This window comes from Azolla caroliniana, unplaced genomic scaffold (genome assembly GCF_043228905.1).
Source record: "Azolla caroliniana isolate FFs.n. ecotype wild unplaced genomic scaffold, voAzoCaro1.0.p SCAF_17, whole genome shotgun sequence".
Classification (NCBI taxonomy): Eukaryota; Viridiplantae; Streptophyta; class Polypodiopsida; order Salviniales; family Salviniaceae; genus Azolla; species Azolla caroliniana.
Genome location: NW_028230452.1, coordinates 10623665 through 10644088, shown reverse-complemented (window position 1 = coordinate 10644088; position 20424 = coordinate 10623665). Strand labels below are relative to the sequence as shown.

At 39.6% G+C, this 20424-nt stretch overlaps 1 protein-coding gene across 1 annotated transcript; it reads right to left on the bottom strand.

Moving 5' to 3' along the window:
• Window positions 1-3279: 3279 nt before the first annotated feature.
• Window positions 3280-9293, bottom strand: LOC147853110 (equilibrative nucleotide transporter 3-like). Its single transcript, XM_087333187.1, has 8 exons — window positions 9144-9293; window positions 8427-8582; window positions 8194-8337; window positions 7877-7982; window positions 7549-7718; window positions 6021-6181; window positions 5684-5942; window positions 3280-3497 (listed from the first exon to the last, which is right to left on the bottom strand). Exons 1-8 carry the CDS (start codon window positions 9180-9182, stop codon window positions 3390-3392), a joined length of 1143 nt encoding a protein of 380 aa, XP_087189313.1. The 5' UTR covers window positions 9183-9293; the 3' UTR covers window positions 3280-3389.
• Window positions 9294-20424: the final 11131 nt, after the last annotated feature.

Genomic DNA, 20424 nt, shown 5'->3' with positions numbered 1-20424 from the left:
TCAGCCAAGCTCCGATACCAGTTTGTTGAGTATCGAATCGTCGATCCATGAAAAGATATGTTGAAATACACAAGTCTTGTGGAAATAGAAAACAATATAGTAAAAATACACACTTCACAACGTTTTACGGGGAAACCGTAAACAAGAACAAAGATTCCACTATACACAAGAGAATGCAAGATGAGATCGGAATACAACACTCTCCACACAGGGTTAGTTGATGTGCTAATTACAAATGTAGCCACTACTACTATCATTCCTATTATAATAATAATAGTTATTTAATCAATTATTCGACTCCAGTGTTGATTGTCCAATCGGCCCAACTAATTGGCCTTATCTTCGACCATTTGGTCGTCCTGACTCGTTGGTTGTGTCTTCGACTTGAACTCTCCTACTGTCGACTCCCCCAGTTGACTCTCCATGTCTTCGACTGTCAGTACTCGGCCCAACCAATCGATTACTCCCATAGGAGGGACATATTCCTAACACAGTTCAGGTTTCAAAAAATTTAAACGGTTCGGTTTGGACATTCTCGAACAGAACAGAACTATTTTTTATTGTTATGGTGAACTTGTAAGCATAGCATGTGCTTTCGCATCATATCATGCTTTTGCATGTGCTTTTAGCAAAAATCTTTAAATTTTTGAAAAATGAAAATTTTGAATTTTGACCTAAGTTGAAAACCAAAACCGAACCACAAAACGACGGTTTAATGGTTTACAGTTCGATTTTTACCTAACAATTCGGTTTAAACGGTTTCGTGGTTCGGCTCAGTTTCGGTTTCAAAAATTTTAAATGCTTCGGTTTGGACACTCTCGAACAAAATTGAACCATTGCCGATTGTTAGGGTGAACCTGTAAGCATAGCATGTGCTTTTGCATCATATAATGACTTCATCAATGGAATGTGAGAGGTTTCTCAGTGGTCAACAAATTGTAGTATCAATAATATAGTGCATAACAAAGCCTTCACCACGAAGCTTTCCAAATTCAGAGTTAAATTTATCCTAAGAAGACAATTCTCACACTGTTGTACACATTTAACCAACCAATAGATGCATTGAAGCTAGTCATGTTTCTAAACTTGCCACATGATTAAACCTTGGTCAAATTTTACTAAATGTTGGTTCTATATTTTCTTCTTAAAAAAATATTGGATGTGCCACATGTGATATTTAAATAATGCTACATGATCACCTAGAAAAATGTAGTGATATGGAGAGTTGGGCATCAATTAGTTAAACATTTTATCTTATTAACTTGATTGATCAACCTTTGGAGGAAGAGAATTCTTAATTGAGGGATTATTTCAAAAGTTCCATCATTCTTGCTTAGCCAATATTCTTTCATCGATGCACAACCAATCCAATACTTATTTAATATATGACTATACTCATAGGACATTTAAGGATTCAACAAGTTTCTTGGGGACAAACCTTAGAAGGAAAGATATATAGCTTATTGTAGGATGCCAAAATGTCATATGAAACTAATATATGCAACAAGAGTTAGAATTACTTATTTTTCAGACAATCATGCTCACTAAGCTAGAGCTAAAATAAGAAGTGAAAAATTAGATTCAACATAGATTCTAATTGTGGGAGTTCTCACAATATCATTATCAAACTGACTAAATTATAAGTCACTCCTTGATTGTTTCCATGGTTGTTTACGTACCCGTATTTAACGTTTAAATACATATAGTACGTACCATACCTCAATGTTGTTCAGTCAAATATCATGTACATTTAACGTATTTAACGTATTTATAAAAAAATAGGTATAATACGTATTTATAAAGAAAATGTAAGTAAGACCCCAACAAAAAGCAAAAGAAAAAAAAGATTTTAGTGAAAAAGAAGTCAAAGGAAGGAAGAAAGAAGAATAAAAGAGACGACGATGAAGAAGATGAAGAAGATGAAGAAGATGAAGAAGAAGAAGAGAGAAAAGAAGACATAAACCTGTCCTGACTCTGAGTGTGATAATCACAAAAGATAGAAGAAGAAAATGAAGAAAATGAAGAAAAGAGAAACCTATCATGAGTATGATAACGTAGACGATTCCTCAATCTATGAAAGCATAATTGTAAATAATTACAATTTGAAGGAGAACATCGTGATAAACGCTTACACTAATTTATAGAATAAGGGAATGTCGACATCCATATTACTACAAGAATTTTAGGATGCAAAATGTTAAAATGTCTTATGTGCATTTTAAGATGTAGAACTATATTGTATGTCACAAAATTGGGTAAACATAGATGTTTTTTACAATATTATAGATATTTTTTAGAAAGTTAAATAATTTTCAAATTATAGAAGTATTTAACGTATTATACGTAAAATACATATTTTACGTATAGTACGTATTTTATAAGTATTTAACATATTAAGAAAACATATATAACGTATTTTTAAATTGGGAGGTACTATACATGTATTAATACGTTATATACGTATGGTATCCGTACCATACCTAACGTACCTAACAACCTTGATTGTTTCATGCATAACATAATTTTGATTTTTATCACCTACAACCAAGTATGTCATTTCAAACGGATACTCACCTCTCTATACGACATTTGGTATATTTCAACAAAAAACATGACACGTTAGAACACAATGCAAAGGCATTGTCCTTTACGTATTTCCAAGAAACTACAATTACAAAGAAGTTCCAAACCTCAATATAAATTCATTATTCCATTTCTACATTATATGGTACTTTTGACAATTTATTCACATATTGTAAACATAATATTCCATCAAATAAAAAAGCTCATGCTTTGCAACATTCTCAAGGTTGTGCTTCCATGTTCTCAATAAATCCATCTCAATTTCACAAATTTATTAAAATATTTTAGGAAAAGTATAATGTACATGCACCTTGCCTTGCATAAGAAACTAGAGATGCGAAGAAATGCTCAAAAGATCTCAATTCGCTTGAGAGTTGGGTGCACCAATTGTCATGCACGACTACCTGACCTGAGAGAGTGTGTGTGAGCATGTTCATTTATGCATGTGTATGTATGTGTTGTGTTCAATAACTAGTAGATTCATTGAAATGTAATTAGACAAAGCATGTGTGAGCCTCCCATTTAAGATTTTTATTGACTGATTCAACTCAATGATATTATCCCTCCAAATGTTTGCACAATCATCATGTGCAAAAAGCTACAAAATATTACTAAATCAATGAACTTATTGCTTGATACCACTTGTTTTATTATTGCCTATGATATCACTTGTTCAATCTTACAATTAGAACAATCTGTACAATCTGTCGTGGTTAGTTTAAAGCTAAGGTTTTAGAATCAAAACCCAATTAAATAAATTCATGGTACAATCAACCAATCTCCACAATGATGTAAGTGAGCATTATCTACCAACCTTTGCCAATGAGCCAAAGCCAATCAAGTGTTACCCCTGAGAAAATTCCAAGAAGCAAGAAAAGGACTAAAAGATTACCTAAAGCGTTTTGTTCTGGACCCTGCCAAAATCAAATCAAATCATAACCGGTTTTGAAATCCAAAATTCACAATGATTTGGTCAAAAGAGACAAATCAAGTAGACCATATGAATTTCAGGCATTTGGTGAGGGTTTCCTTCAAATATGAGGTAAATATATGGCGAAGCCCAAGTTTTACATGATTCTCAATTACAAGAGGTTTCGATGTATACCTACAAACGTTTTTGGCTTTTTATGAAGTTATTCTAAATACCAGTTACCACTCTCCTTCTATAATCGTACTGAACCTTCTTAAACAACCCTCTAAAAAGGACCTTTTCCTCACGTATTGATGCTAAAACATACTGTTCTACCTTATATATTTAAGTGCTATTTTGAAGTATATAAATCTTAATGTGCATCCTAGTTGACTCAATTTTATATGTATATAATCTAAGGGTTAAGCTTGACATTTTCCAATTCCATTTCTTAGTTACGGAAACTCTTCTGTTTCTGTTTCCTCCATTTACTACCATGTTGGTAATCATCTACGCCTGAGTACATGGAATGTGAATCATTTGTCACAGAGTCTAAATACCGACACATCGGAAGCTCTGAAAGTGACAGAGTTCCAACTATCCTTAGGTGGAAAACTAGCAAGTTGGTATAACTAGTTCAGTCTAAACAACTTTGCAACATTTCAGATGTTGCAAGCAGAATTCTTGGAATGGTTTTGCAAAGAATTCCATCCACAAGGACTGATGATGAGATTCTATAATTCAAAACATCAGAATCTTTAGTGAGTTGATTCAATCAATTCAGCCTAAACCACTTTGCAACATTTTAGATGTTGAAAGCAGAATTTTTGGAATGTTTCTGTATGGAATCCCATCCACAAGAACTGGTGATAAAATTCTATAACTCAAAACACCAGAATCTTTATTGAGTTGGTACAATCAATTCAGCCTAAACTACTTTGCAACATTTGAAGTGTTGCAAGCAGAATCTTGGAATGGTTCTGCAAGGAATCCCATCCACAAGAACTGGTGATGAAATTCTATAATTCAAAATACCAGAATCTTTAGTGAATTGGTACAATCAATTCAGCCTAAACCACTTTGCAACATTTCAGATGTTTTGGAATGGTTCTGTAAGGAATACCATTCACCAGAACTAGTTATGAAATTCTATAATTCAAAACACCAGCTAGGAAAGCTGGCCTAAAGTTCATGGTCCGATTTAACTAATTATTATGAAGGGTTAAACCAAGTGACTTGCCTGAGCCTAATAGTGATATGCCAAATAAGAAACGCAAGAATGTATATACAAAGACAATTGAAAGTTCGGGGCTGATTTGAGCTCCTTCAATGCTCTGGGAAACCATGAAATCTTTGATGCATGTAAATTCATGCAAGCCTTCGTCAACAATTTATCTAAGCTTAAGTGGTGGAAGAACATCTCAAATAGTTGGCCCTTAGTCTCAAGAAATGCAGAGATGCGTAACTGTTGAGTATGAATCCAGTGAATTATGCCTTTGTGGTATCAAAGGAAATGTTCCTTATGCACATCATCAACAAAGAAGGAATTGCAATGGTTTCATAGAGGTTAGGTGATAAACACACTTCGCCATGTACAAGTTGAACACCAAGAAGGTGCAAGATTTCTGAGAGAATTGTTCACACAATTCTTTGTACAAACTTATACGGATGTTTCTAAATTATAAAATAGTATGCTAAATACCTACATAAAAAGTACACATCTTAGTGTTGAACTTGCTTATAGTTGAATAATAAGATGGTGAAAGATTTCTTAGACAATTGTGCATGAAATTCTTTCTATAAACTTATGTGAATGCATGTAAAATTATAAAAATGTATGCTCAATACATATACAAAGGTTGTAAACAATTCAAAAGAATCTTTACATGCATAACATATGCATGAATGGTTTTTCCCTTTTTCATTTTTACTTCTGAGAAATGCTTAGAATGATTTCTGAAGGGAGAAGACTAATATTTTACCTACTTGCAGACAACAATGTTATGGTTTGTACACCAGCACGCATATATATATATATATATATATATATATGTATATGTATATGCATATCTATATGCATGTGTGTGTGTATACGTACGTACGTATGTATGTATGTATGTATGTATGTATGTATATGCATATGTATATGGATATGGATATGTATAGAAAGAAAAGCACTGTCTCACATACCTTATATCCTTTCGGTGCCATCATAAGTATGCACACAGTCAGATAACCATTTGTCATACCCAATATGATACAAAGGAACAGCATCCACCCTTGTGTACCATAATTTGCAGTAAAATAGAAGGCCGGTATGAATAAATAGCGAAGAAGTGTGGCAACCATGATTCCCAGCCTAGATTCCAACCTGAGCATATCTACTACAGGCACATAACGTGCTACAAAGTCACCCACATTGTACATTGCTATGAGGGTGAGGGGATACCTGTAAAGAAGATAATAAACATTATATACACAACATAGCTTCAGATGATTGGGAAAATTATAAGAGAATGCAACATACCAAGAACCTAAGTTGTGTTTCCCTGTGTCTTCTGCTAAAAAGCCTGGGAAGATGGACAATGTAAGTGTATAAATGAGGAACAAATCTACTGCGAAGTCAATGTTTTGTACAAGTAATTGCCAGGTAGACAGCCTATCCCAACATTTACCAGCTTCATAGTCCTTCAAAGAAACAACTTCATTAGGATCACCATCAATTTTCACTAGACCAGAAACCAGAACACGATATTATCAATTAATATATGTTGACAAATCTGTATTCCACTATTATTAGTGCATTCATTATGTGCATGTGGTAAGTGTGATGTATGAGAAATTGTGGAAGCTTTAATTTGTGGGCATATGACATGAGATAATCACATTTAAACAGAGTTTGGACTAGAGTTAAGCAACCTGGGATTAGCAATCTTCATGTTACTGAATTGGTAAGGTTTGTAAATTCCTAATTTTTTTTATTAACCTTGAATTAGCAATCTTAGTGTTAATGAGTTGGTAAGGTTTGTGAATGATTTCACAATGAGAGATGAAGTAATGATCAAGGGGAAAGTTCACTGTTGAGCAACACATTAAAACACAAAAAGCCTCCTCTTAATCCCTATATTGCTCCTCCAGATTTATGACTCAGTGAGGTTTCTGAATCAGTTAACAGAGAGCGATAAAGCAATGATACAAGGAAAATAAGTTCCATGCAAAAATTTCATCTCAAATTAGCAATACGGTCATCATAATCACTTTTCCCTCTCTTCTAGGGAAAATGTTGGGAATTCATGGCTCAAATTCATAGCTAATTCCTACCAAACAGTAAAATTATAGGTTCATTTTCGTAACAACTGTTAGATATAATCAATGATCAACCCCAAGTTGTCAATTTATCCCCATATACAGTGCACATTTTGTGATGGCACCCCAAATGAGGAGCAACTCGACCATATGGGTCGATAAGGTGTCAATCTAGGAAACCATATATGAGTAGGACACAATGTATTTAGGAAAGAGCGAAGTAGGCTAATAGGATTGGCTAATCAAGTCAACTAGAAGAATATTTTGTGGGCAAGTTACAATGTACTTAGTCTTGAAGTATGTGCCATTGACTTTAAGATAAGTACTATCTAGAACTAGCTTGTATCTAGGGAGTTGGGTCATATTAAATGACAAATCAGTTGACAGAAAAGGAATATCTCCACTACTATCAACTGACTTGCACATTTAATGTTACACTCAAACCAAACAAAAAAATATAATCCACTCTCTTACACAGTGACTGGGTTGATCATTAGTCCCCACTAATTTTGTAGTGAGCTGGTCCAGATCCCATCTAAGCTCTAAGGTGTGAGCACATGGGTGAACTACCATTGTGAGCTACTCTCATATGTAATAGAAGTTTTGTTTTCATATATCCGTCTCTGTGATTGTAACTCTATATACCTATCTAATCGATTCTCAATATTTCTAACAACAAGTTCCCATCAAAAAGTAAAAGGAAGAACATATTACAACATTTCTGAAAGGGAGGCTTTTATACTGCTTACTTTCTCGAGTTCTGCCAATCCTCCAGCTGCCAAATCTGCCGTTACAGTTTTGGATCCTTCATGTGCAGCCTTCATCCGATAGTATTTTACAACCTCCAAGTGCGGAAAGACAAAAGCATACAGTAATATGCAAATGAAGACGAAGAATGCAGAAATAAAGAAAAAGGTCACTGCTCAAGAAATGGACCACACCAAAATTTAGAATTTTTTTGTACTCTAGATCATAGAAATCGACAATGCAAAAGAAATATGTCAGTACTTCTAACGCCTATATTCCACATCCATCCATATATGAGTTCCTCTTTGAAATCTTCATTAATTTACTCACATGCTCCCTTCTGAAGCCCATCCTGTGAATTCTCAAAAGAGGCTTTTGTAACCATGCGTAGAACAGATATGACAGTTCCAGAGGCAGCCAGACCTGCAAAGAAGGACTAAAACCAAGAAGAATAAAATGCTCGTGAGAAAAGAATCAAGCAGTAGAATCAGAATAAACAATTACACTAACATGTCTAGAAGAAAATAATGGTCTAAAGACCTAAAAAAAATTGTTGCAATTATTAGCATTATTTCATCAAATACAGCAATTAAGGGAACTGTTTATATCATATAATAGTAATAATAATAATAATAATAATAATAGACCTGCAGAAATTCTGGACGCATATATGCAAGTTCTCCGGCCATGCCTCCTTGAACATGTGCATCAGCAATCCCAAACAACCCACTCGCCAAACAAATTCCAACAAAAGGTCCAATACCACCATGCCCATTCGTACTTAGGTCCAACTGCACATTCCAAATAAGACATTCACTGATAACCTATCAATATTTGACAACCAGAATATGCCAATTTTATAGAAGTATAGAATACTCACAATAGGAATAAAAAGTGAACTTAGGAAAAAGAGGCAGTATCCAAGTAAGATACGTGATCGTGTGTTCACTCGGGCCTCATAATATGCCAATATCGACAATGTCAGCAATGCAAATGGTTGATACACGAGTATCAAAATCCTTGTTGGATGGTAATGCTACAAAAAGGAGGATAATAAATTTTTTATTCTTGGTTATAGAAATTTGTGAGTTCTCACTCTATATCATAGCCTTGAACAACTTTCCACATAAAAAGCAGATAACCTTTTCTTGCAATTATGCCATCACCATCTCTAAAAAATTATAATAAAAACAAATGGTTATATTTAAATTTCATATCATTTTCGTGAGTCTTATACAGTTGCCTCAACGGGTAACCTTATGGCCTAAGTTTCTCATCATCATGACAATTTTGCCTTAACTTTCTAAAATTCTAGATTGGGGGGTAACTCTGTGGACTAGTTTTCATTGCTGTGAATATACTGATATTGAAACTGGGCAACCCGTCTGCCCTGATTGTGTATTACTATCATACTCTTATTTGTATTTTATTAATGATTCTTCTGGCCCCTATCATTAATGATTATGATACACTTATTCCGATCAGTTAAGCTCCCTTCTGAGCTCTAACTTTCATGAATATAATCCTGTTAAATCCAAAGCCTAATTCTTCATGACTCCCTTTCACCAATTGATGAGAGACATGAGCAGAATGTTACCGGAAAGATGACAGAGTAGTAATCCTCGATAGTAAGCATGCTATTCCAAGAGAAGAGGCAGCCATTGCCAAAGAGCCAACAGAAGAAATATGCCAGGTAGAGACCCTGCAAGAAAATAAGCAAGTGAAATAAATAGTTTAGGTTTTCAAATTTAGGGTTTTGACGGACGTTACAGGAAAGGTCATAGAACCTGAGGAGGAGGAGGAGGCTCAGACATGGTTCTTTGCTATATGTACACACAACCCGTCTTCTTCTTATTATTATTATTATTATTCTTCTTCTTCTTTCTTTCTCTTTGTTTTTGGGGTCATCTTCATCCTTCTTTTCTCTTTCTCTTTCTCTTTCTCGTCTCCCTCTTTTGGCCATTAGTCAAGAATAGAGAGAAAAGAGAAAAAGGGAGATTTTTAGGCTTTTGAGAGGGAGGGCTCATTTCCAGACGATCGGAGCCGTCCACACTTTATTTATTATACACATACATATATATATGTATTATATATATAGATTAGATACATATGTATTATTATCAGCCGAAATGTAAAAGTAGAAAAATAGCATTTCACAATATAAAAACGAAAAAGAAAAAGAATAAAAAAGCAACAAACAAAAAAGGTTATTTGTTTGAAATCTCTCTCTCTCTCTCTCTCTCTCTCTCTCTGCATGTGTGTGCGGTTCTGTGTTTCGGGTGAACTGTTTTTGTTTCTCACTTTTTTTTTCTTTTTTTTCTGGGTAACTTTGTTCTTTTTGTTTCTCTCTCTCTCTCTTTGTGTTTATGTTTTTGTTCTCTTGTTTCCCCGAGCCCCCCAGTAGGGCTCTCTTGTGTTTAATAATGTTTAAAATAAGATTGAAGCATATCAAACCTGATTATTTTGGACTAACCGTAAGCAACACTAACATTAAGTATCTTCTTCACATGGATCTCACATAGGACTTTTGAAAGGCATTCCCACACATGTATATTGACACAAAATAAATAGTGCAAAAGATGGTGCGGGAGAACGATGGTTCACAACCATAAATAGTGCACGAGTATTACTCATTAATATATATATGCTTCAAAAGTTGGAATTCTTGCTACATAGATTTGTTGTCATAACTGATTTGTTCATTCATGAGATAATCAAGTTTTGCCAAGTTAGATTCTCATTCCTATATCCAAATTAATTTTTTACTCATTCCCTATCTTTGTATTTATACATTGACGAATGATAACCTTGTTTAGTGCCTATTGATGAGTCCATTAACATGAGAAGATGATGTTTTGCAAGTTAAAGGATATGGGCAACCAAATGGTCCATTTGATTATGTGTGCCCTTGTTGAATATGGTGGTTTTCCATAAAGGGGCAGTAGCACTAAGCTAATGTTGTCATGTGGATTTCAGAATAAGAGTGTGTATTCTTTTATTGTCTTTAAGGATTTTTTTATGGTGGAGACTTCGAACTTGTTGGGAATTCGGTTCCTCCGGATGAGAACCAGACGAACCGGATGAAGGAACTGGATCCGGAAGGGTTCCGGATGAGACTCGGAAACTGGATCGAGTGAATCCGGATGGATCCGGTGCAAACTGGATCCAAGGACATATGTGTAAATATGTTTTACTGAGTGAGCCCATCCAAGCTATATATGTAAATAGCCCAAATGTCATATAAGTATAAATATGACTTAGGGCAATCACATTAGTGAGAGTTGTTGTTGTATCATCGTTGTACACAGAGCGTGAGAGAGAGAGAGAGCGATACAGAACTAGTTTCTATTTGTAACCGTCGATTGGCGAAGACATAAAGATCAAGGTCGTTGCCTCTGAGTTTCACATTGTATTCCTCCCCTCATAGTGATAGTTGGAGTCTGTGGGCTCCCGTTGTCATCCCTTTCGGCTCTAGATCGTTGCGTGAGTCGGGTGGGAATCACTGAGGTTTTGGACTAGGAGGAGGAAGAATCTGAGATAAGGCTAGTAATGAATAGGTAGAAAGATAGGTAAGTTATGAATCTCGTGAATCCCATGAGTTTAATGTATTTAATCAATATTTAGATAGTAAGAGACAATTTTGATCACAAATTCGTGAATCCCACGAATATATTATATTAATTGGTGTTTTAGGAAATATATCTAATTTCCAAATATTCCACACATCCCACCCCTATTACATTGAGCTCCCCATCCTTATATAGTGATGAGAGAGTCTTAACAATCCATGCTTTTTCTATAGATAGACTCTATGCTTTTTCTAAAGTCATCCTACTTTTTCTAATTTAATGCGTTTTTATCGATTATGGTGTTCATGCACGCTACATGTGCATGCGTAGCTTTTTCTTTTCTCATGCGTTTTCTTCTAACTAAAGTTAATCCTAGCGTGAACTTACATTTCTATGTGGGACGTTTACTTTTTTAACATTAATGATATGTTAGTGTAATGGTAAGGCTTTACATTATTAACATGGAGGTACAAGGTTTGAATCTTGCCCTATTCATGTAACAATCTTTTTTTTTATTTCTAAATTTGTCTCTTCATCCGTTGAGAGACTCTCATCGGCCTTCTTTATCCGGCTCTTGCCGGGTCTGCTTCATCCGGTTCTCACCGGTTTTCTTTATCCGATTCTCACCGGGTCTGCTTCATCCGGTTCTCACTGGTTTTCTTTATCCGGTTCTTACCGGATCCTCCTTACCGGTCCTCTTCGTCCGGCTCTTGCTGGTTCTACTTGATTTGGTTCTTACCGGTTCTCCTTATTGGGTCCGGTCTTTACCGGTTCCTCCTTCCGGTTCTCACCGGGTACTCCATGTCCTATCTGGAAAGACCAAAAAATAATTTTTCACGTAGTGTGCGAATTACACTACGACACTTGCCCCCTCCAAACCCGCATGTCCTTCGGTATGTGCTGAAGTTGTCGGTGATTGTTAGTCTTGTCCGTCGAGTCTCCGCTCGGTTGGTTTCGTCGCTGGTCGTGCTTGGTTGCCGGCTCCGCCCGGTTTCCGGTTTTGTTCGGTTGACAGCTCTGTCCGATTTTCGATTTTCAATTGCTTGCTCCGCCTAGTTATCAGTTGTCGGCTCTTGTATTTCTCCTTTACTCGCAATCCCCTCCGTTTCTCTTGCTATGCCGACTTTGTCTCTCCATTTTGAGCACGTCCATTCTTTCCACCCGAACCATTGTCGCCATCCCCGATCCACCATATTCTTTGTTCTATCTTTACATTGCCATGGCCGGTTGTCATGGCTCCTTGTGATCCTCTTGAGCATAACCCTTCTTGTCTTGTGCATGTGCCATGCTTCCCACTTTGTTCATCTTTGTTGTATAATCTCGTGTTAGAGTTGATAATCTTCATGATAGAGCTCACCGTATTTGCTAAGATCTCATCCTTGGTAACACTCGTCAAATCCACTTGGCCCGCTTGGTCCTTGTTGCCCGTGGTAGTGTCTTTTCTTGGCCTCTTTCTTGTCTTCAGCAACCTTGACTTTTTTCCGGATCGGTCTTGTCCGATCGGCTTTCGGTTGAGTCGTATTAGCTTCTTTCTGATTCGGTCTTGTCCGATCAACTTTCGGTTGGATCGGCTTCCGATCAGATTCGTGGACTCGGTTGATCGGTTTTGACCGAGTCGGCCCCCTTTCGGGTCGGTTTTTGTTTAGATCGGAATTTTGTCTGGATCATCTTCCATCCGAACCAACTTCTGACTTTACCTTTCTTGCCGCCACCTCCTGTCTCTCCGGTCTCACGTTGGTACTCGGACACAACCGCCGAAGTCTCTAGAATTAATGGGCAGGAATCCTCAGTATTATCGTCCTCCATCGTTTCACTTATAGCCACCTTCTCGGTTATCTCTCCGTTGTATGCATCGGCTTCGACCTTCGTTTTCTCTCCACCACCTTCCGTCTCTTCGGTCTCACGTTGCCTTTCGAACGCAACCGCTAGAGTCTTTGGAATCAGTGGTGAGAAAGTTTCGATACGGTCATCCGCCATTGGCTCGTCCATAGACACCTCTGACTCGATGTCGTTTTTCGTGGCTATCTCCTCAATCATGTCGTCCTCGCACTCTTTATCTCCCTCGATCATGCAAGAATCGATTATGCTTACCCATTTTTCACCTGATGTTTCGGATACTTGTATTCTGAAACCTTCTTCCGTTCTTGAAGTGGTGTTCGCCACTCTCAAGTCATCGACCTTATCCTTGGCCATCGTTCTTTCGCAAGATGAGAGGATGCCTTGTTCCACACCCTCTCCCGTGGTACCATCGACTCGTACTTCAGCCTTCGTATCAGTCACATCGTTTATCCTTAATCGATCATCCCTTATAGGCCATGTTGTTGCCAATGATATTCTCATCTTCCTCTTATCATGTCTTCGGCATACTCTTTCGACTTCAGCCCAATCCTCGGTAAGACCATTCGCACTGTCATCGTCTTGAGTTCGATCCCAATGTCCATCCTTTCTTTTCGATTGATTGATCTTACGAACATTAGGACTTTATCCACCCCCACCGATCTTTGTTCCCACTCCGAGAGTTGAGCAAAACTACTCAAACTCTAAGAATGCTAGTGTCGCAGTTCAATGAGTCTTTGTCGATGCCACCCACTAGTCAAACTCGCGTCGATCTCGTCCCATCGATCTCTCGTAGTCATACTTCTCCAATAGTGCTTTCTCAAAGGACACCCACGTTGTGTTTTGTTGTCGTATCTCGTATATGCTCTCTTGCAGCTCGTCTGAGGCCACCCGACTAAAGGATATCACTTGCAATCCTTTCGGTATTCGACATTGCATCATCTCCGCCTTATAGTCACATAGGTAACGTGACACATCCTTTCCATTGAAATCCCCATTTCGTCGCACAACCCACTCTACTGTTGCCTTCATCTCCGACATCGCGCGTTGTTCTTGTTGCATCCGCTCAATAATCATCATCATCGTGTTCATCGCCTCTTGTTGATTCTCCATCTCCTTGCCACCCATTTCACGTCGGGTTCACCACTTTGTGTCATGCCTTTCGGCTCCGGATCGTTGCGTGAGTCGGGTGGGAACCACTGAGGTTTTGGACTAGGAGGAGGAAGAATCTGAGATAAGGCTAGTAATGAATAGGTAGAAAGATAGGTAAGTTATGAATCTCGTGAATCCCACGAGTTTAATGTATTTAATCAATATTTAAATAGTAAGAGATAATTTTGATCACAAATTCGTGAATCCCACGAATATATTATATTAATTGGTGTTTTAGGAAATATATCTAATTTCCAAATATTCCACACATCCCACCCCTATTACATTGAGCTCCCCATCCTTATATAGTGATGAGAGAGTCTTAACAATCCATGCTTTTTCTATAGATAGACTCTATGCTTTTTCTAAAGTCATCCTACTTTTTCTAATTTGATGTCTTTTTATCGATTATGGTGTTCATGCACGCTACATGTGCATGCGCAGCTTTTTCTTTTATCATGCGTTTTCTTCTAACTAAAGTTTATCCTAGCGTGAATTTACCTTTCTATGTGGGACGTTTACTTTTTTAACACTAATGATATGTTAGTGTAATGGTAAGGCTTTACATTATTAACATGGAGGTATAGGGTTTGAATCCTGCCCTATGCATGTAACAATCTTTTCTTTTATTTACAAATTTGTCTCTTCATCCAGTGAGAAACTCTCACCGGCCTTCTTCATCCGGCTCTTGCCAGGTTTGCTTCATCCGGTTCTCACCGGTTTTCTTTATCCGGTTCTCACCGGGTCTGCTTCATCCAGTTCTCACCGGTTTTCTTTATCCGGTTCTTACCGAGTCCTCCTTACCGGTCCTTTTCGTCCGGCTCTTGCCGGTTCTGCTTGATCTGGTTCTTATCGGTTCTCCTTATCGGGTCCAGTCCTTACCGGTTCCTCCTTCTGATTCTCACTGGGTACTCCACTTCTGTTTTAATCTTCCATTAAGTGCTTGAGTCTCGGTTGTGGCCGAGCTCTATTCCTCTCAAATTGGTATCAGAACGAACAAAGGAAATGGAAGAACCATTCAGCGGCATGTTCAAGCTCACTGCTCCAACTACCTAGTGTGGAAGTCGAAGATGAGGAACATGCTCGTGGTCAAAGATCTTTGGCTGCCGGTACAGTTTGGGGACAAGAAACCGGACAAGATCGATGTCGTGACATGGGAGGTGATGCACATGAAGACAACGACGTACATCCGGTGCTTCATCGACATGAGCCTGTACAACAACTTCAATGAAGAAAGTAAGGCTCATGTGCTCTAGGAGAAAATCGGCACCATGTTGGAGAGTAAAAACGTCGAAAATCGGGTTTCGGTATTCTGGAAGCTAGTGAGACTCTGGTACCAGGACGGATCCAGCATGGCGGAGCATATGAACGCATTTCAGGGGCTCATAAACCAAACAACTTCGCTGAAAGTACCTCTAGCCGACGAGGTACTTGCATTGCTCTTGTTGGGCTCCCTCCCGGATAGTTGGGAGACGCTAGTTGTCACTTTGGGCAACACCGGGCCGGAAGGAAAGAAGTTGTCCCTAACAAAGGTAAAATCAAGCTTGCTAGATGAAGAAGCTCGCCGGAAGAACCGGGAGTCCGGAACCGATCCGAAGGCCTTGGTCACGGAAGATGACCATAACCGGGGGAGAAACCGGTATCGGAGTCCCCAGAATCGGGAAAAGTCGGGGACAAGGTCAAAGTCAAGGGGGAGGCCTAGGGTTCAAGGCTACATGGGTAGCATCCGGAATGGAGTCATGAAGTTCAACGAGGGAAGCCTGATCGTGGCTCTAGCCGGGAAGATCACCATGTTGTATCTGATGCATGCCTGGATAGGCCAGGAAGAAGTGAACATAGCATCTGACACTGCCGGTGAGCTATGGCACAAGAGGTTGTGTCACATGAGTCAGAAAGGGATGAGAAGACTTGCTGAAGATAACCTCATTCCGGAGGTGAAAGACGTGCATCTTGAGAAGTGCACTGGTTGCTTGGCCGGCAAGCAAAATCGAACCTCCTTCTGGTCAAGACCACCGATGAGATGGAACGCACCACTAGAGCTGGTGCATATCGATGTGTGTCAAGTGGACACGAAGTCACATGCCGGATCGCAGTACTTCGTGGTGTTCATAGATGACCACAGTCGAAAGTTGTGGGTCTCACTATTGAAGATGAAGGATCAGGTGTTATTCTTCTTCAAGGAGCTCCACACGAGAGTGGAGAGAGAAACCGGCCGGAAGTTGAAGGCGGTTCGAGCAAATAATGTAGGAGAATATCGGGGGGCAGTTCGAGGAGTATTGCCGATCGAAGGGAATCTGGCTCGAATTCACTGTGCCAAAGATACCAGAATTGAATGGGTTGGCTGAATGGATGAACTGAACCATAATGGAGAGAGTTCAGAGCATGCTAGCAAATGCAAAGTTACCCAAGACGTTTTGGGCTGAGGCGCTGATGACGACGACATACGTGATTAACAGATCACCCTCAGTACCCTTGGATGGAGACACACCATAGAGAGTATGGACCGGTAAAGATGTGTCTTACTGACATTTGAAGGTGTTCGGGTGTCTTGCATATGTGCATGTTGCAAAGGACAAGAGAGCAAAGTTGGATTCGAAGTCTCGGGCATGCATATTCCTCGGATATGGCGACAACGAGTTTGGCTACCGAGTGTGGGACCTGGTCGACAAGAAGGTCTTCCGGAGTCGGGACATTATCTTCATGGAGTATAAGACCATTGCTGACTGGGAGTCGAAGAAGAAGATAATGAATTCCGGGTCAACATGCAAAGATCAGTTGAAGGAGTTGAGGACCCATCCGGCTGGAAGCCGGATGACACTCGATGAATTGGCCGGATTCGGAGCAGAAACCAAACCAACCAAAGAAGAAGAAGAAGGAGACACCGAAACTGGACAAGACCCCGAATCAGATTCAGATGAAGAACAAACGAAGGAACTGGTTGCCGAAAACCAAGTTCAGAGATATCCGCTCTAAGAGAGAAGAGCCCCCTGGAGATTCCCAGATACAAAGCACGTATTGCTGACCGATGAGGGGCAGCCGAAAAGCTTAGAAGAAGAAAATAAAGACACCCACAACCGCAAGTGGTTGAGTGCCATGCAGGACGAGATGGATTCCCTACATGAGAACCACACATACGAACTGACGGAGTTGCCGAAAGGAAAGAGGGCACTCCGGAACAAGTGGGTGTACAAGCTGAAACCGGGAGACGCCGGAAATCCACCAAGGTATAAGGCCCGAATCATGGTGAAGAGCTTCCAGTAGAAGAAAGGAGTGGATTTCGACGAGATCTTCGCCCTGGTAGTAAAGATGACATCCATCCGGACGGTATTGAGCATAGCGGCAAGCATGGACCTCGAGGTAGAGCAACTGGATGTCAAGGCAACATTCCTACATGGCGACCTCGAAGAAGAGATCTACATGCATCAACCGGAAGGATTTGAGAAGAAAGGGAAGCAACACCTGGTGTGCCGGCTAAAGAAGAGCTTACACGGATTGAAGCAATCCCCCCCCCCCAATGGTACCGGAAGTTCGACTCCTTCATGACCGACCAAGGGTACCAAAAGACGCAAGCTGACCACTGCGTGTTTGTGAAAAAATTTGACGGAGGAGATTTCCTTATATTGCTCCTGTGCGTGGACGAAATGTTGATCGTCGGACGAGACCAAGTCAAGATACAAATACTGAAGAAGGCCCTAAACTAGACCTTCTGAATGAAAGACTTGGGTCTGACAAGACATATTTTGGGGATGCACATCATCCGGGACTGAAAGAAGAAGCTATTGTGGTTGTCACAAGAAAAGTACATGACAAAGGTGCTTCAACGGTTCAACATGTCGGAGGCAAAACCGGTCGGATCTACACTTCCGGCAAACTGCAAGCTGTCTAGAAAGCAAAGCCCGAAGACAAAGGCAAAGAAGTCGGATATGACGAAGATACCATATGCCTCTGCCGTTGGAAGCCTAATGTATGCAATGGTGTACACCTGGCCGGATATTGCATATGTTGTCAGAGTTGTCAGCCGGTTCATGAGCAATCCGGAAGGAGAGCAGTGGAACACAGTCAAGTGGATACTTCGGTATTTGAAAGGTACCTTGAGTATGTGCCTCCGATTCGGCTTAGGTAAACCCCAATTGGTAGGTTTTACGGATTCAGATATGTCGTCTGATTCGGATACCAGCCGGTCCACATCTGGATACGTCATGACATATGGAGGGGGAGCCGTATCATGGCAGTCGAGGCTGCAAAAGTTCGTTTCACTGTCAACAACGGAAGCAGAGTATATGGCAGCCGTGGAAGCGACAAGGAAGTAATCTGGATGAAGGACTTCATCGGAGAGCTAGGGGTCCGATAGGAGGAATACCGGCTCTACTACGACAGTCAAAGTGACATCCACCTTGCAAAGAACGTGGCATACCATTCCTGGATGAAGCACATCCAGCGGAGGTATCACTGGATCCAGGAGAGATTAGAAGATCAAGGCTTTGGGTTGACGAAGATCCACATGAAGGAGAACGGATCAGATATGCTAACCAAGGTGCTTCCAATCGACAAGCTGGACGCGTGCCGAAGACGGATTAGATTAACAAGAAATCCCATGCCGGAGTGAAGGGGGAGTTTGTTGGGAATTCAGTCCCTCTAGATGGGATCTGGATGAGCCGGATGAAGGAACCATATTCGGAAGGTTTCTAGATGAGACCTGGAAACCGGATCGAGTGAATCCAGATGGATCTGGTGCAAACCAGATCCAAGGACATATGTGTAAATATGTTTCAGAGTGAGCCCATCGAGGCTATATTTGTAAATAGCCCAAATGTCATATAAGTATAAATATGACTTAGGGAAATCACATTAGTGAGAGTTGTTGTTGTATCATCGTTGTACACAGAGCGTGAGAGAGAGAGAGGGAGAGATACAAAACTAGTTTCTGTTTGTAACTGCTTGTTGGCGAAGACATAGAGCTCAAGCTCGTTGCCTTTGAGTCTCAGATTGTATTCGTCCCCTCATAGTGATAGTTGGAGTCTGTGCGCTTCTGTTGTCGTGAAAATCCATCACTATGTGCGGATCGTGAGGCGGAACCGCGGGGGTCCTGGACTGGAAGGATTTGAAGTTTGTACTAGCTTCAGTGAGAAAGTATTTAAGATAGATTGAGAGAGATTGATATGGCGAGAGAAAGATTGAGATGGAGAGAGAGAGAGAGATTAAGATTGAACCCTTGACTTTAGATTTGAGAAACAAGATTAATACATCACCAATTGGATAATGAATTTTCTATTTTTTTATTAATTTCTTGATTAATACCTAGCTCCGTTTTTCTTTTTCATCCACTCTTTTATAGATGCCCCCATGCATATGATGCATGTGAGGGTGCAAGACATGCATGTGATGCATGTTTGCCATTTGGCGCTCATGCATTGCATGTATTGCATGATAACCATGTCACTCATTCAAGCTCTCATGTATGAGAATTGTAATGATAAAAATATAACTTAAAGAAACGATTTGGCTTAGTGGTAAGTTTATTGCCTCCTGTTTTGGAGGTGCAAGGTTCAAGCCTTGCTTGCATCCCTTTCAATGCACAAAATATTACTAGGCTTTAGTCTTGTAGTTTACAAATGTTAACGGTTTCAACGGTTCGGTTCGGTTTCAACAATCAAAAGCCGGGGTTTAAATGGCTAAACGGTTTTTTTTTTTAAAAAAAAATTCTAAAAAAATGTAAAAATTGTTTTTAAACAATATTTTCATTTTTAGACCTTATTCTCACATTTTAGGAACATCTTAAAAATTTTAAAAATTTTAAATCATGAAATATTATAAATTTTAAAAAATTAAAAATTAGACCTATGTTCAAAACCGAAACCGAACCACGAAACCGCGGTTTTTACGATTTAATGGTTTGAAAAAAATTTAACGATTCGGTTTAACGGTTTCTCAGTTTGGTTCAGGTTTCAAAATTTTAAAACGGTTCGGTTTGGACCCTCTCAAACCGAACCGAACCGTTGCCGATTGTTAAATGTTTAACTACATATTACACCTTCAATCGATCTCCAATGAGCCGATGGAATTTATAGACAATTTTTTTTTTTGTTCGTTTCACACCGAAATCTTCAAGACACCGACCGTGCGTTGCGATCAACCTATCTGACCGACCTGACCAGACCGATCCGTCTGTCCGGGCTCGACCGGTTCAATGTGCATCCGATTCGGTTCCGTCGCCGTTCGGATGCACCCGGCCCGATCCGAATCCGGTTCCGTCGCCGTCTGTCCGGTCGCGGTTCCCCAAAACCATTATGAGTAGTTAAGCCACATCAATCCAACGGAATA

Excerpts from the sequence above, each read along its gene's own strand:
- LOC147853110 (XM_087333187.1), bottom strand. The coding sequence starts at position 9,182 with ATGCTTACTATCGAGGATTACTACTCTGTCATCTTTCCG. Across the intron at positions 8,338-8,426 it reads GTTCACTTTTTATTCCTATT|TTGGACCTAAGTACGAATGG; the intron begins GTGAGTATTCTA and ends TGGAATGTGCAG. Across the intron at positions 6,182-7,548 it reads GATTGGCAGAACTCGAGAAA|GACTATGAAGCTGGTAAATG; the intron begins GTAAGCAGTATA and ends GTTTCTTTGAAG.